The sequence below is a fragment of the Rhinatrema bivittatum genome, chromosome 8, assembly GCF_901001135.1.
Source record: "Rhinatrema bivittatum chromosome 8, aRhiBiv1.1, whole genome shotgun sequence".
Taxonomy (NCBI): Eukaryota; Metazoa; Chordata; class Amphibia; order Gymnophiona; family Rhinatrematidae; genus Rhinatrema; species Rhinatrema bivittatum.
In genome coordinates, this window is record NC_042622.1 from 110,291,801 (window position 1) to 110,309,884 (window position 18,084).

At 44.8% G+C, this 18,084-nt stretch overlaps 1 protein-coding gene across 6 annotated transcripts in view; it reads right to left on the reverse strand.

Annotated features, from left to right (window-relative positions):
- Positions 1-310: 310 nt before the first annotated feature.
- GAPVD1 (GTPase activating protein and VPS9 domains 1) overlaps positions 311-18,084 on the reverse strand; it is a 223,688-nt gene continuing 205,914 nt past the window's right edge. For all 6 annotated transcript variants that reach the window (XM_029610988.1, XM_029610986.1, XM_029610985.1 and 3 more), the window contains 3 exons: positions 16,283-16,355; positions 15,792-15,989; positions 311-3,373 (listed from right to left, as the gene is read on the reverse strand). In XM_029610988.1, coding sequence (XP_029466848.1) covers positions 3,233-3,373; positions 15,792-15,989; positions 16,283-16,355 — 412 coding nt within the window. In that variant the 3' untranslated portion in view covers positions 311-3,232. The remainder of the gene's footprint in view (positions 3,374-15,791; positions 15,990-16,282; positions 16,356-18,084) is intronic.

Consider the following 18,084-nt stretch of genomic DNA (forward strand, 5'->3'; position numbering starts at 1 on the left):
TGCATCATGCTAGCAGAAAATGCCTTCCTTAAAAGCACCATAGGGCAAACTCCCACACGACTGCATTCTATGAGTACTTAAAAAATTATTTCAGACAGTACGAACAATGTTCCTTCAACATGGTCTTCTCAGCCACAGCATGTAAGAAAATAGTAACTTGTTCTGCGTGCTAGAACCTACAGTCTTAATGTTCATTAGGGACAGTACCATAAGATAGTGATCAGCCCTGTGGTAGAGGTTACTAAAACAGACTTCCTCCCCCCAAACGACTTCTCTCCATTGCTCATGGCTATTACCACCACCACAATAATGATCTTTAATGGCAGAATGCATTTTTATTGCGGATTGTACTTCTTTACTTACAGCATACTTAAGAATGCCTACAGCAGACTACATTCTGAAACAGCCAGTATACTTAATTGTGGGCTTTATGTACTAAGCATTTTTTCCAGAGACAAAATAGGAGAAAATATTTCAGTACACAGGCCCTATGTTTCTGATTCTCCATGATTTTCTCAATAATTTACTGGTAAACAAGTCAAAAGCAATAGCATTTAAAATAAAATCCCAAAGGCTTCTATCTCATTGAATAGTTACAATAGAGTCAGTAAAACAACCATTAATACCTATATTGCAGTTAATACACAGGATTCTCTACTATATGAAGGACTTTTAGCAGTACCAGTTTAATTATATTTTCATAGCTTTCCCTTTTTAAATCATTGGCCAGTCCTTAAAGAGAGAACATTGCTTCTGTACAAATTTATATTTTGGAATTTTACAATAAGAAATACTTTTTACTTCCATTGAGGAAAAAAAAAAACCTGCTTTAGATTGACACTGTCTGTGGTAAAATGCAAGATAAAACAGGTCACCATGAATGCTTTTGAAAAGTGATAATTTGGTTCAATTCTGTTCTCCATATATGTCCCAGGCACAGAATGTGTTCAGTTAATACAAGTTTTTTTTTTTGTTTTTCTTTTTTTACTTATTCACAGATCAGTAGTTGATAGGGGAAATGCTTCCTAAAATCTCCTGAAATCCAGTTCCAAAGTATATTATAATAGCTGTATGTCGTTCTTCTAAAGTCTTCTATATTAACTCTAAGAATACTTATTAAAAATATAATTTTACTAAGCTTGTCCAATGAATAATTAAATATATGTGTACATATTTTACAATTTATGGTTAGGAAGAGATTTTTAGGTTGGGATTTGTTTAGGAATGCACATTTCAAAGGACAAATATTACTGTAAGAAAGATATGTCGCTTTTCTTATATCCAGTGCTAGTGTGATCAGAGCTTAGTATACTTCACCTCATCTTAGGTCAGACTCCTATAATGCCCTAGCCAACCATCTTGGTGCTCACTGTATACTGTGCTGTATTTTGAAAGACCACAAGACAAGTAGCAATCAGCCTGTATCACCTGAACATTTAAGTGCCAAGTCATTATTTAAGGAAGCAATTTTCAAACTCTCTACACTGGGTCAAAAACTGTGTTTACTTTTTCCTTGTGGGCTTTGTACCAATTTTCCAAGCAAAAGTACACATGCACTCTCTCTGAAAATTATTGTAGGTACAAAGTATATGCAGTCACTTGTACCTGTTAGTGCAGATACAATTTTGCTTGGAAAGTATGCCAGGTAGATTTAGAAATGCAATTAATACATGTACTTTTTCCTTTCCAAACTAAGCATATTCCTCCCCTAAAAGTTAGACTTTTAACCACACTGGGAGTGGGCAATTTCCAGACCATTTACACAGGTAAAATTTTTTTTTACCCATGGAAATCACTTTGAAAATTTTTCTCGCTATTCTTTAAGCTGCAAGATCACAATCCTCCAAATCTCTAGGAGCCAGATTCCCAAACTGCCTCTCACTTGTTTATATATGCTGGGCTCAAATGGGCTATGATGTTACTAATGACATCGGACAATGCATGAACTAATCCGATGTTACTCCATTCCAGGTCACCTATAATGTTCCAGACCTGGCTGCTCCTAGGAATTATGGGGAATGGGAAGGGGGACCAGATGAAAGAAACTGCAAAACAGATCGACTTGACACAGTGCTGGATATACTTCTGAAATACTGCACAGTACAAGAGTATACAGCTTCCCCTTTAACTTTTCACTGATGGCAGCACAGCAAATTTCAAAAATTCCAGTTTTAGAACATGTGAGAAACATTTCCTTACAAACGTCTACATATAACATTTTTAATAAATATTTGTGTGCTCCTATTAGATATTCTAAATCAGAAGGAAGAACTCCTTATAGTCTAGAACCAGGCATGTCATCACAGCCCACGGACTTCTAGATAATGTGAAAGCGCAGTAAAGTAATGCACAGCTACAGGCTTTGAAATTTAAAAAAAAAAAACCCCAAAAAAACCCCATTTTCAAAATATAAGAGCTCTGTTTACATTGTGTTCTACTGTCTCCCCCACCCAGTCCCTGATGCTTTTCTGATCCCCGATGGGTTCTATCCAAGACACTGTGCTTTGTGGGCTGCTCGCTGTTAGAGTCAGAAATCTGGGGGAAAAGGGGAGGTAATCAGAAATCAGCAGGGACCAAAATAAGGAAGATTACAGAAGAAATAGTGTATATACTTCAATATACATTTTTTTTACATTTTATTTCCCTGTATGGCAGCTTAGCACACGAGTGACTGTGCATTACAAAGATGGCTTTGTGTTCAGCTGTGCAATAAATTGCTTTAAAGAAATTTGGAGTCAGATTGTGACTTCCTTTCATTAACTGTCTTTCTGCTCCACTTTTAAAATGGAGATTTAGTACAAGAATAGCATCAAGGATTACAAATTAAGTGCAGCTGGCATGATCGCGGAAGCTTCTAAACCTGGCTGTCCTGACTTTTAAATCATAGGGGGGGGGGGGGGGAGAAATCTTATTTTCAAAGACAAAAAAAGCCTAAAGAGAAATGACAGGTTTTTTTTATTTTTAATAAACATTTTAGTTTCTAAAATACCTGAAAAATGTGGTCCCTTTTTGCAGTGCTAACTTCTACAGGAAAACCCAAAACCAAACAGAAATATGCACAAAAGCAAAGTAAATCAAAACCAGCCGACCCCCACACCTGCTAGTTAAATGTATTAATCTGTGTAGTAAAGATTTGCTTTAAAATGCCTCAACTCTATGTACAGTATTATACATGGAAAAAATGTGTTTAATCTCCCAAGTTTCCAAAAGACCGTCTACAACTGTTCTGGGATCACTTGCGATCATCGATGGTTTTAATGAACTCGACAGCTGCTGTGAACTGCATCCACCAATAGGATTCCTCGCCTGTCAGTCGGTTGACATAGAAATTATTGATGTACTGAACAGTAGACAGCAAGCATGGTGGGTTGGCCTAGAAAGTACAAAAAGAAATAGCAATACCAAGTAATATGAGATTAAATATATAGAAAGTCTAAAAAAGGTAACAAGTTGGTGGTAAAGTTAATCAATTAAACAATGAATTTCTAATAAAAAGTTTTACAAAATATGTTTCTTTCCTTCCTCAAGCATAACCATTGGGTCTTTAGGGTGGCAGCTAATTCCTTTTAACAACCTGAAAAAAGGTGTCTGCAATGCTTCTAGTCATTTTCCCAGACTTCACCTCGAGGATAAGTGCAATTACCCATAAACATGAGCTTTTCAGACCTCTTGGTTATTTTTTATGGGGCCATTCCATAAAATACAAACAGAAGGCATGTAAACACTGGTGTCAGTAGACAAGTTAAAGTCCCAATAACCTGCACTGTATGAAATACATTTGTAGAGAAGTGTCCCCATTAATCAACAGTCTCCTTCTACACACTTAACTCTTTGGTGCTTGCACATTCTGAAAACCTAGCACCAGTTCAAATGACTTTCAAGGCTGAATATCCTGATTCCAGGTATTTTCAAAAGGCCCAGCGAGGTGCATAAAGCCCCGGGACGCGTGTAAGTCAAGGGGCTTGCAAAAAGGGGCAGTCCGGGGGGCATGGCCAGAGGCCTCCGCACGGCCGCTGTGCCGGAAATCGCGCACCAGCAGTCAGCCGGCGTGCGCAACTTACTTCAGCCCCATGGCTGAAGTAAGTTTTGTAACAAAAAAAAAAAAGATGACGAAAAAGGGTGGGGGAGTAGGGCAAGGGAAGGGAAGGTGGGGTGGGGGGGGGGGGGTAGGGAAGTTCCCTCTGAGGCAGCTTCGATTTCGGAGCGGCCTGGGAGGGAACAGGGGAAGGCAGCGCGGCTCAGAGTGGGCTTGGCGCGCAAGGTGCACAATTGTGCACCTCCTTGTGCGAGCCAACCCCTGATTTTATAACATGCGCGCACATGTTATAAAATCGGGTATACGTGTGCGCGTCGGGTAGCCTTTTAAAATCTACCCCATACAGTATTCCAAAACACAAACTCGTACACCAATCAGAAAAAGGAAAATTGGTTCTTATCTGCTAATTTTTGTTCCTGTTCATATCCCAGATCAGTCCAGACTCCTGAGTTTTGCCTCCCTGCCAGCAGAGGCAGAGAAGAAAAGCTTTATTGACTGCTACTTAACCTGGTGTGCCACCTGCAGTCCCCTCAATATGACCTGTACCCAAGCCAAGATGAGAATAACTATAATAACTGAGACCCTCAACCCCCCTCAACGAGCAGAAGAAAGGCAGAGCTTCTATGGAAAACTGTTTCAGCAACATTAAGCAGAACATCATGTAACCCAACAAACCACTCAGCATCATTTACATATTGCCATGAAGAGCGGGCTTTACTGAATGGGCGGGGTACTGATCTGGGGTATTCCAGGTATGAAAATTAGCAGGTAAAAACTACATTTTCCTTTCCTGTTCATATCCCCGATCAGTCCAGATTCCTGGGATGTACCCAAGCTCCCCTATATATATATTAGGCAGGAATGTGACAGCCCCACTCATAGTATACTTGCACCAAAACCAGTAGAGTCCAGCGTCCAGATATCAACCATTAATATCAGGCTAAAGTGTGTAGTGAAGCCCAAATTTGTAAACCGTTGCGATGGTATATAACTTAGCGACGGTATAGAAACGTTTTTAAATAAATAAATAAATAAATAGCTGCCTGACAGAACTCCTGTGAGGAAACTAGCGGACACACAACCCACATGGTTTGTTCCTCAGTCCCTTAGGAACCGGATTGACCCCTGCAAACGTATGATGATCCAATTGCCTCCTTCAGCTACTTACTTTTTTTGGATCATTCCATAGCGTGAATAGGTGATCAGATTTCAAAAGCTAATGGTAACCTTCAGATACCACAACAATGCTCAACTTTCTTTTAACAGATGAGGCTCTCCGACAAAATGCAGAGAGTAAAACACTGACAGGAAGAAAGGCACTGTGCACCACTACACGCTCGCCTCCAAAATCTGTAGAAAAAGGGTCCCTACAATTTATAAAACCTGCAGCTCCGAAATACTCCCCACAGAGCAAACTGCCACCAAAAAGATGACCTTTATGGTGAGATATTTTAGAAATGCCCTTTTCAATGGCTCAAATGGAGCTCCATGGAGCACTCGCAATACCAAATTAAGGTTCCATGAGGAACACATCTTTTTTCACTGGAGGATACAAATGCTTCTCCCCCTAAAGAAAAAATGAGCCACATCCAGATGAGAAGCTAGGGCCAACCCTGCACCTCACTCCAAAAACAACTTACAGCCATCACCTGCACTTGAAAGGAATGAAAGGCTAATCCATTTACTAGACCCCTTTTCACAAGTCAAACTATGTGAAACTGAAGTTTGAACATGTTCAACTCTACCCCCAAGACATCACGTTTTGAAACACTTTCCATCCTATCATATAAGGCAAGGAAATGGAAGGTCATCTAGCTTGTAGCAAGGTGGTAATGACCTCTCCAGAGTATCCCTTCCATCTCTGATGAATCCTTTTAAAAGCCAGGCTACAAAACAGAAGAGATCAACTTGATCCAAGACCACTAGGCCTTGCAGATTCAACACATGAAGATGACTGAACCTTAGTGGTCCATCTACGGCCAAATTTACTAGGTCCGTCAACCGTGGCTATTCCGGAGCCCAAGTATCACTTTTCCCAGGAACCTCTCTAGCCAATGCAACAGTCTTCCCACCAGAGGCCAGTGGGGGGAAAACATATAGGAGGCTGTCTGTCGGCCACGTTTGGATTAGAGCAATGATGCCCACAGTTCCACTCTCTCGTCTGCGACTAAAAAAGGGCTCACCTTGGTACTCTGTCTTGATGCCATCAGATCCATCTGGGGTCTACCCCACTGGACTAGAATGTGGAGCTTTGCTCGCTGCCTCTGTCAGTTCCCCTTCTCTGGGGTCCAACCCCTGCTGACCAAGAAAATCCACCTAAAAGTTATTTATTCCGGAGATTGAGATGCCGGCAAAATTGTCAGGTGTTGCTCCGCCTAGCCCAACTCCTACTGAGAGACCATCAGACACTTGGTTCTCCCCTGTCAGTTAATATAAGCCACAGTCATTGCCTAGATCAATAGGACCTCCATCTCTCAACCGTGCACATGTGGTCGAAACACAAGCAATGCTAAGTAAAACACTCTCACTTCTGACCGAATGATAGACCATGACGCTTCCTCCATCTACCATTAGCCTTGAGCCATCTGCCCCTGACAAACGGCTCCCCAACTCCAAAAGGCTGGCCTCTGTGGTTACCACCCCCAAGACTGGAATATCCAAACCCAATCCCTGCTCCAGGTTGACTCGAGAAGGCCACCACAACTGAACCTGGACTCCCCCTGAGTGGCAACAAAGCTGAAAACTCTTCCAACAATAGGTTCCAATAGGAAAGATCAAGCTCTGAAGGGGCTGCATAGAAGTGAATGCTCAGGGGAACCAGTTCCAGCGTCGATGCCATAGAACTCAGAACCTGTAGATAGTCCCAAACCCTGGGAAACATTAGCCACAACAAACGACAAATCTGTATCTGTTTTGTCACCTCGTCCACTGTGAGAAACACCTTGGGGCCCATTTCTTGCTGGCAAAGAAATGGGCCCCAAAATACTTCAGCGAATGGATCGGTACGAGGTTGCTCTTTGCCAGGTTCACCATCCAGACCAGAGACTTCAACCTCTCCATGTCCCCAAACATTATCTGCAGACACAAGGCCTCCAACTTCGTCCGAATAAGCCAGTCATCCAGATAAGGATGCACAGGATTCCTTCCTTCCATATAGCTGCAGCTACTGCCACCATCACTGTGGAGAAGATCTGTGATGCTCTTGCCTTTTCTAAAGAAAAGACGCAAAAATGAAAATTATCTTCCATAATCAGAAGCATTAGAAACTTCTGATGCTCAGTCCAAATGGGTGCAGATAAGCCTTGGTTAGAACCAAGGGCGCCAGGCATGTTCCTTTGCAGACAGCTGCTATGAACAAAGAGTCTCTATTCAACAACATGGTACCCTGAGGATCACATTCACTCTTCTGCATCCAAATATGGCCTGCAAATTCCTCCTTCCTTCGGGACTATGAAGTAAATGGAATATCTTCCTTTTCCCTGAGGTTAACCCGAACTCAAGCCATTGCGAGGCCCCACCTACTCCAGTTCTGTAACAGAAGCTCTCGTGTTGGCTCACGCACTTTCCGAAAGGACTGCGCTCCGCTTGAGCTTAGCCTCTGAAACACTTTATTCTGTCAATTTCTCCTGTTGTCCTTAAAAAGGGATCAAATAGAGAAGTTACACTTGCTTCCTTATGGTCTGTCCTCGGGTAACTTGTGCCCTTTGGGCTCTCCTACGTGTTCCAATGGCTCCAGGTCCTCCCTGAATAAGAGCCTGCCCTTGAAAGGGAGAGAACCCAGTTGAGATCTGGACCAGATATCCGTCGACCAAATTCTCAATCACAAGAACCTTGTGGCTAATGTCGAAATCATATAGACCTAAGGAAAGCAAAGTTGCTTACCTGTAACAGGTGTTCTCCCAGGACAGCAGGATGTTAGTCCTCGCATATGGGTGACATCATCAGGATGGAACCCTATCATGGAACACTTTTGACAAAGTTTCTAGAACTTTGACTGGCACACTGAGCATGCCCAGCATGCCACTAACCCTGCATCCAGCAGGGGTCCCCCTTCAGTCTCATTTTTGCTACAAAGTATGAGCGAAAAATAAAATAAGAAAACGTAAGCGAACCCAACACTGTGGGGTGGCGGGCGGGTTTCGTGAGGACTAACATCCTGCTGTCCTGGGAGAACAACTTTTACAGGTAAGCAACTCTGCTTTCTCCCAGGACAAGCAGGATGGTAGTCCTCACATATGGGTGAATAGTGAGCTACAGGATGCCAGAGTAGAGTGAATCAAAAGCACCCAATGAAGTGCAACAGGCACAACAATAGGGGTGGTTTTGGGTAAGAGGGCAGCCTGAATTTCACAGTGGGTCGCAGGAAGGAAGTTGGGTTATTAAACTGGAAACAAATTACGTAGGACAGACTACCCAAAGATGGAATCCTGCCTGCCAGCCTTGTCGAGACAATAATGAGCTGCAAAGGTGTGGAGAGAGCTCCATGTGGCAGCTCTACAGATGTCAGCAAGAGGTACAGAACGGAGATGTGCTACTGACGTTGCCATGGCTCTTACTGAATGCGCTTTCACGCGTCCCTGTAGTGGAAGGCCTGCTTGTTGGTAGCAGAAGGTAATACAGTCAGTCAGCCAGGTGGAAAGGGTTTGCTTGCCCACCGGAACTCCCAGTTTGGTCTTATCAAAGGAGATAAAAATTTGGGTGGATTTCCTATGGGCTGTAGTGCGGTCCAAATAAAAAGCAAGCACACTTTTACAGTCCAAGGAATGCAGGGCCTGCTCACCTGGGTGTGAGTGAGGTTTTGGAAAAATTGTGGGTAGTATTATAGATTGATTTAAATGGAAATCGGACACTACCTCTGGCAAACATTTAGGGTGAGTGCGGAGTACCACACGATCGTGGAGAAATTTTGAATAAGGTGGGTATATTACCAGCACCTGTAGCTCACTGACTTTGCGAGCCGATGTCAAAGCAAGTAGAAAGAGCACTTTCCAAGTGAGATGACGTAGCTTGCAGGAGTGCAGGGGCTCAAACTGAAGTCGCATGAGCCGTGCTAGTTCAACATTGAGGTCCCATGCTGGAGCCGGAGAACGCAGTGGAGGCTTCAGTTGTGGCAAACCTCTCATAAAGTGCCCTACAAGGGATTGCGCCGAGATCAGGACATCTCCTATACCTTTGTGGTAAGCGGCTATGGCGCTGACATGCACTTGGATGGAGGAAGTTTGTAGACCAGACTCCGAAAGGTACCAGAGGTAGTCCAGGAATCTTGTTGAGGGACAGGAAAAAGGATCTATTTCCTTTGTCGTGCAGCACAAGGAGAATCTTTTCCAGTTGGAACGATAAGATTTCCTAGTAGAAGGCTTCCGTGAAGCTACGAGGACCTAGGACACATTGTCAGAAAGGTTAAGGGATTGTAGTATCAACCTTTCAACACCCATGCTGTCAGAGACAGGGAGTGGAGGTTTGGATGATGCAACAGCCCGTTCTGCGTTATTAGAGTTGGATCTGTGCCCAGGCGAATTGGTTGCTGTACTGAGAGGTCGCATAGGATGGGAAACCAAACCTGCCACAGCCAGCGAGGGGCTATGAAGATCATTGTGCCCCGGTCCTGCCACAACTGCACGAGAGTTTTGCTGATGAGTGGAAGTGGAGGGTAGGTATATAGAAGACCCGTTGTCCACGAGTGGGTGAAGGCATCCCTTGGTGGTGTCTTGTGGCTGCGGTGTAGAGAGTAGAAATTGTCCACTTTGCAGTTGCAAATTGATGCAAATTGATGGTGGAAAATTTGGTTAGCTACAGTGGGATCTAGGGACCATTCGTGGGGATGAAAGGTCCGGCTGAGAATGTCCGCCATCACATTGTCCACGCCTGCCAGGTAGGTTGCTCTCAGCAGCATGAAATGGGAGAGAGCCCAGGCCCAGATCTGCGCCGCCTCCTGGCATAGCAAGTAAGAGCCTGTACCTCCTTGCTTTTTGAGGTACCACATCACTACCTGGTTGTCCGTTTGAATTAGAATTACCTTGTTGGACAGGCAATCCTGAAAAGCAAAAAGGGCATACCGAATTGCCTGGAGCTCCAGAAAATGTATCTGGTGCTTTGCTTCCGCTGTGGTCCAGGTTCCATGGGTTTGCAGGTTGTTGACATGGGCTCCCCAACCCAGATTGGAGGCATCTGTGGTTAATGTAATCTGAGGATACAGAGGTTGAAAGGGTAGTCCTATTTGAAGATTGGACTCCTGCATCCAACAAGCTAGCGAGAGTCGTAGTTGGTTGGTGACGTGGACAATGTGGGACAAAGGTTGGTGTGATTGGGACCACTGGGACTTTAAACTCCATTGTGTTACTCTCATGGCTAGTCAAACCATTGGGGTAACGTGAACCATGGATGCCATGTGAACTAGTAAGGTTAGCAGGTGATGAGCTGTGGTGTTTTGGCAAGTCTGTACTGCTTTGGCCAAGGTTGACAATGTGCGTGCTTGGTCTTTTGGGAGGAACGTTTTGGCTTGAATGGTGTTTAGATCTGCTCCAATAAACGAGAAGGTGCATGATTGAGTCAGATTTGACTTGGGATAGTTTATGAGAAACCCCAAGGATTGTAAGCAGGCTGATGGTAAATTGGAGGGATTGAAGTACTACCTCCTTGGATGGACCTCTGAGTAGCCAATCATCTAGATACGGATAGATGTAGATGCTGCGTTGTCGCAGGTAAGCTGCTACTACTGCCAAGCAATTCGTAAACACACAACGGTAGCACTCGGTATTGGAAATGCCTGTGGCCGACTTAGAATCTGAGGTATTTTCGATGAGGAGGGGTTATGGCTATGTGGGCATATGCTTCCTGAAGATCTAGAGAGCAGAGCCAATCTCCCTGTTGTAGCAGAGGGAGCATGGTGCCCAAGGTTACTATTCTGAATTTTTCCTTATGGAGATGTTTAGGGCAAGAAGGTCCAGTATAGGACGAATGCCGCCTGACTTTTTTGGAATTAGAAAATAGCGATAGTAGAACCCTATTCTTCATTGCAGTCAGGGAACCAGTTCCATGGCATTGGACTGCAGAAAGGTTGAGAGTACTGCCTCGAGAAGTGGAGTATGGTCGGTTAGACTCCACGCTGGACGTGGTGGAGAGTCTGGTGGTAGCATAAGGAAGTTTAGATAGTAACTGTGGGCAACCACAGAAAGGACCCACTGGTCCATTGTGATTGTGTGCCATATGTTGGCAAAGTGGCACAAGTGGCCTCCCACAGGAAATTTTGTTGGAGACTAGGATCGACTGCTGCTCTCTAAAAGGGAATCAAAACCCTGATGCAGCACCAGTCTGGGGAGCTGGTTGGGCTTTTGGAGGCCTGTGCTGATGAGGCTAACCTCTTTGAGAAGGTCTCGTTGGACGGGCCCGGGATGGAGGAGGGTAATACCTACGGGTTTTATAGGTTAGCTTCCTGGGTTCTCGTCTAAACGGCCTTTTGGTGGTAGACGAGAAGTCAGAGGGAACAGTAGATAGTTGGCACAATGTCTCATGATGGTCTTTGAGTTGCGCAACTGCTTCCTGAATTTTCTCTCCAAACAAATTGTCCCCTGTGCATGGAAGGTCTGCTAACCTGTCTTGGACTTCTTGACATAAGTCTAAAGATTTCAGCCATGCCCAGTGTCTGGCACTTATACCTGTTGCTGACACTCTGGAGGCAGTCTCGAAGATATCATAGGCCACTCTGACCTCATGTTTTCCAGCATCAAGGCCTTTCTGGAGGATGGAATTCAATCCCTCTTGAAACTACACCGGCAGGGATTCGGAGAAATCCTGAACTTGTTTCCAGAGGTTTCTAGAGCATTGTGTCATGTATAGCTGGTAGCCTGCTATACGTGCCATCAACATAGAACCCTGGAATACCCTGCGGCCGAAGGAGTCCAAGGATTTCTGCTCTTTTCTAGGAGGGGCAGAAGAATGAGGTTTGGACCTCAGCCTTCTTCTGAGCGGATTCGACCACTACGAAGTGGTGAGGAAGCTGGCTCTTCTGAAATCCTGGAGCTGATTGAATAAAATAGATAGCATCAGTTTTCCTGTTCACCGGTGGAACTGTACCTGGGTATTCCCGGGTATGGTGTAACAGGTCAAGCAGAACTTCGTGGACTGGAATTGCTGTCACTTCTTTGGGGACATCCACGAATTGCAGAACTTTCAGCATTCTATGCCTGGCATCCTCTTCAGTTTGCAGTTTAAAAGGGATGGTTTCAGACATTTCCTTTATAAAGCTGGCAAACGAGAGGTCCTCTGGAGGGGAGTGGCGTCTTTCTTCTGGAGGTGAAGGCTCTGATAGGATGTCCTCAGAATCCTGAGAGTCAGAGGAATCATCACCCCAGGGATCATATGGTTGGTCTCCTCCAGCCTGTGGTCCTTCCGATAGAGGCAAAATCCCTAATTCAGCTGAATCAGGAGGTGGCACCGCTGGAATTGGTGGAGGTTCCAAAATTGGAGGCGGCACCAAGGCCGGTGGAGGCACCGATGGCACCAGTGTTTTCAATGGTTGTCGGGGTGGAAGTATACCCGATGGCCCGGAATTGGGTCTGGCATCGATGGATCTCGCTCTTCATCGTCCGATGACAGAGGAATCTGGGTCGATGCCAGTGGAGGAATCGATGGTCTCGGAGGAATCGCCGGTCCGGAAGGTGCGGGCACCAATGGAAGTGCGCTGATAAGGGTGTCTAGCCTTTGGATGAGTGGAGCCAACATCATAGGCACCGGGTCAGGCCTTGGCATGGGAGTCGGTGCAGGTGGCATTTGAAATCCTCGAAGTGCTTGTAGGACTGCCTCTTGGACCATCCGGTCCAATTTCTCTCGGAAGGCTGGTGTTGGTAACACAGTTGCTGGGGTTGGAGGCTCCATAGGCATTGCCGGAGGGTCCACAGGAATTTGTTGAGTCTTGGCTCCTGGCACTGTTGCAGGTGGGGAACGCCTCGGTATCCCGGGTCCAGAGGAGGATGGGGGCTCCTCTCCCCGGGACTTCTTGGTCAGTAGTTCCAACGATGTTGATGTTTAAAATCATGAGAGGTCTAGAATGGGTAGATGTGAATCAGTTATTTACTCTTTCGGATAGTAGAAAGACTAGGGGGCACTCCATGAAGTTAGCATGGGGCACATTTAAAACTAATCAGAGAAAGTTCTTTTTTACTCAACGCACAATTAAACTCTGGAATTTGTTGCCAGAGGATGTGGTTAGTGCAGTTAGTATAGCTGTGTTTAAAAAAGGATTGGATAAGTTCTTGGAGGAGAAGTCCATTACCTGCTATTAAGTTCACTTAGAGAATAGCCACTGCCATTAGCAATGGTAACATGGAATAGACTTAGTTTTTGGGTACTTGCCAGGTTCTTATGGCCTGGATTGGCCAGTGTTGGAAACAGGATGCTGGGCTTGATGGACCCTTGGTCTGACCCAGTATGGCATTTTCTTATGTTCTTCGGTGCCCGCTCCAGAAGAAGAATCTCGTCGATGTTGATGACTGTGTTTTTCCCTCGGTGCTCGACCCGGTCCTTCTCCGGCGCACAGGACGATGATGTAGAGACCTTTGAGCATGACGATGCTGGTGATGGCCGTTCCCCGGCATCCCGATGCTGAGACATCGATGGAGATGGAGTCGATGATGAAGACGGCATCCGACTCCGTGCGCTCTTGGCTGGAGTAGATGGGGACGAGCGCTTAGATTTAAATAGGTGTTCAATTTTTTCTAAGCAGGCCTGGCGGCCTTTCAGTGTCATTTGGGTGCAACTGGTGCAAAGTTGGACATTGTGGGAAGGCCCCAAGCATAAGATGCAGACGTCATGAGGGTCCATAATGGACATAGTCTTCGGACACTCGGGGCATTTCTAATCAAGCCAGAGTGTCCACCATGTAGACCACTACCACCTCTAAGCGTCCCGCTTGCCTAGTAGAAGCCGAGGAAACCTTGCCTGCCCTTAGTGCATACATGCTCTTCACATAAAGCTACTGCATACAACCATCCACCTTCCAGACCTGCACGTTCTTCTGAGCTGCGGAGCCTTCTTGGGTCACTGCCGACACCGAAGCCTCCACCTTTGGCAGCATCAAGTGCTCCAAGGCCTCCTCTGGTAGTAAGTACTGCTTCATTATTGCTCTTCTCACATTATACTAGTCTCTGGAGTATCCCACTCTCAACCCCCAAATTCTTTACCAACCAATGAAGGGAAAACTCTCGCCAGTTCTTGTGAACCTTCCATGTTGGAGGACACCACTTTGTGATCAGACTCTGCCTGTAGCCTCTTAATGTGTAACTCCTTCAATCCATTTGGAATTAAAGGTCACATTCCTCTTTTCTAAAAAGGCGGATCACCTTAGGATCATCCCCTTCAGTCACTGGCCAATCCGCAGGAACAGTAAGTTCCTGCACTGATCTTCCTGTTGGAGACTCAGCTGCCAGAATATCTGCTCCCTCGGAGTTCTCAGAGACTCTCCTTGAACTGCCTTGCAAACTTCGCAAATCAAGTAGTCACAAGATACTACTAGACCCCTTCTGAGGGTCCAACTTTGGTGATTTTTTATTTTTTTCCCCAACTGCCTCAGGCAACTCTGGGAGCTAACACACCTCTCCCCCTCCCACCTTCCTAACCTGGAAGATCTTATGTAGAATCAGGACCAACTCCAATGCACCATCCTCAAGGGGGTCCTCTGTGTTCTCTAAGATATCCCACACCCGAGGGCCTGTGGCGGCCAGGGATAGAAAAGTAGGGGACCCCCCCCCCCCTCCCCAGCTCATTCAGTTCTTCTGCACAGGTGGACAAAATAGCTACCATTCCCGCGCTTGCCAAAATGGCCAAACACCTGCTCCCGACAACCGGGTTACCCGCTTCTCGTCGGGGAGATGCAGCGGCCACCGAGGCCTGCCAACATCAACCTCATACGCAGCTCAGCATATCACTAGCAGCGTCTGCCAAAAACCTTTGCTGGTCTAATCAAGGCCTTAGGATGGCAGAATGCTGTCTGCCTGTTGATCCGTCCCTGAGCCCTGGCCAAGTCAGCTACTACCATATCTGCAGCCGCTGCTATGTACAACTTTCCTGCTTCTCTCCCATGTGCCTCCAGTATGCTACATAGCTCCTAGACAATTAGCGAAGTGTGTCTTAACTGATCCCCAGTCATTTTCACCGCCGGCCTGACAGCCTTAACCTCTCCAAGATGAACCCCCATAGCCATATAAATCCCACTCCCGGTAACTCAACATGTGCCCTTAGTCACACTGGCAAACTTTTCTATATATTTTTTTTTTTTTGTTTAAACATCAAGCAAGCAAAACTAAAAAGAAAGGCAAGCAATAATTTCCTCTGCTAATCACCAGCCCAGAAGGGAGGAGAGAAGGCCATATGGAAGACAAGGAGGGAAACAGACCACTGGCTATCCATGACCTCACTATTGTTGCGCTGAGACAAGACAGGTTCACTGATGTCTTGCTCAGCTACTCAACCTGGGGATGGCCTTTCCGAAAGCTTAACACCCCTGAGAGTAGGGACTCAAGTCCCTTTCCTTGTATTTCTTGCTATTTTTTTTTACCTCCAGACTGCAGGTTTTACACCTCTACATCTGCTGGAGACAGAGAAATGTCTTATTTTCTGACCCTGGTATTTGTTTCTATAGGATGAACAAAGCCAATCTTTATTGATAATGTGTAATTTCAAGTAATTTGACAATATTGTTTACTTGAAATGAACAGCAAGCACAGAGTTTTAAGAAACATGTAATTTCTTTTATCCTTACCTTTATCAGAACAAAAACCAGAACAGGAACAAAGTCGTCTGCTCCTGGTACTGAATCCTCATTGGCCAGGCTCAACAGATTCATAATAGTGGAACACATGCGCAAGATACACTGAACTTTGTCCCTGGGCGTCTTGTAAGCACTTATTGTTCGGATTTCTGCCTGTGCAGAAGGCCAGGGAGCCTCTCTCAGATACACCTAAGTAAGCAAGAAGACACATCATAGTGTTTCAATTAGTTTAGAAAGTTCTCAAACTCATTTAATAAAGACTACATGATAAACAGTGTAGTATTTGAAGGGAGAGTATTTCCTGTACCCCTTTCCATGCAAGTTTCAAGATGCTAGGGGAAAAGATATTGGAGTTAAGATCGGGCTCATGAGGACTTCAGTAGTTGAAGTTCTATAAATGCTTGCCTCTGGCAGATACCATAGCCAGAGTGTAACGGCTGGAGTAGACAAAGAGAAAATGACAAATAAGAATGCTAGATTACCTCAGGTATTTGAAGAGCTCTGTGATTTGCTGACACCACTTTAGATAACCTTTGGATATGTTCATGAAGCACCCTGCAAATAAAAATAAATCTCACAATAAAAGCTGATCCCATTCTGCTGAAAATCACTAAAAATCAAACTCTAAACAAAAGGCAAAGAGACTCTGGCAGAGGGGAGAGGAGGAGGAGACAAGATGGCACCACTTATATATATTTATATTGCACCTACTGAGCAATCTCCCTAAATTCTATCCTTTTGCTGCGATGGTGAAGTGGAAGGGCAGGTTGAGGGCCCTTCCAGATGTGGCTCCAGAACTGGTCACTGGCCCCACTGATACCATTTTTCTCAAGATGGGACAGAGCCAGGGGAGTGCTGGAAATGTGAATCCATCCTTAGGGAGTGTGTAGGGAAGAGACAGGTATGTGCCCCTGAGGCCCAAGATCTGCACCACCACCAGGACCCCAAGCTACGCTGAGTTCTCCCTCTGTGCTGTGGAGATGGGATGTTGGTAAAGGAGTGCAGGCTTAGTCTGAGCCAGCTGTGAGGCTTGGGATGGAGGAAAGATTGGCCTTGCTGGGAACAGCTTCTGCTTTGGGTCCGACTATTGGGATTGGAAGACAAGGAGAAGGAAATGGGGCTAAGGAGGATATTGGAGCCTGGGAGGGGCCATTGAAGCTGGTGCACTTCCCTTTCACTCCAGTGAGTCTAGCTCTGATCGGCCAAATAAGATCTCTAATGTTGAATTATGGCTGGAGACTGGAGATAACTATACCGGGCTATCACAACATTGCAATTTTTTCTAAAGAATCTGCCCAGCATTTACAAGCACAGGAGGGAGTCTTACACAATTTCTGTTCTAAAACTAACTCCTGTAACAGCAGGGAAAACTTGTTAGAACAGACAAACTCCTTTGGTCAGACAATGCTTATTGGCAAGGTTAACTGAGGAAATTAGAAAATGCAATTAGGCATTGTAGCTTACTATTTCTCAACTTCCCCAAGAATAGACTGATATCAAAAGAGATAGTAAGAGTAATTTTTGAATGTATTGAAAATTTCTCCAGAGAACCTGCCTGTTGGCAGATCCAAGAAGGGGTAAGGATGTTTTGACCTCCCCAGATAGTTTGAATTTGATTGAAAAATTGAAAACATCTGTTGAGAAATTTTTTGATTAGAGCCACTCTGCTATCAACCTTTGCTATAGACCTGGCCAAAGAATTTTGAAATTTTTTTCAGCATAAGCATGTGCCTTTTCATGGGTACAAAATAAATGTTTCCCCAGATTTTCCCCCATCCACTTACACGCAAGCAATTTCTTAGAATGCGCTCAAGTGCTTTCGCTAGGAACTTCTCTCTTTGTGAAATTTCCTTCTAAATATATTGTTAAACATGCAGCTAGCACATATTTTTGATGACCCTGGTCGATTATGTAAATATATTACAACGGAAGCTCCTGTAGCTGCGATTGGTGGCTGTACTAATTTGCTTGAACTTAGTGATGATATTGTGGTAGTTGAGCTTACAATAGGCTTAGCAGTAGCGGTGGCCACATTTTTGAGCAAGCTTCTTTTAATTTCTTCCTCTGCTATATTCTCTGTCTCCCCTCATTTTTGTGGACCTGAGTTGGACATTTCTCATGGTATTTTCTCTTTGTCTTTTCCTTTATCAATTGCTGAGGATTTTGTTCTAATGTACATTTGTTTCAAATTTATATCTTGATATTGCTTGTTAAAATGTTTAACATAAAACGTAAAAATAAAAAAGGCAAATTGTTGTGCAGTGGAGAAATTACTTACCTGATA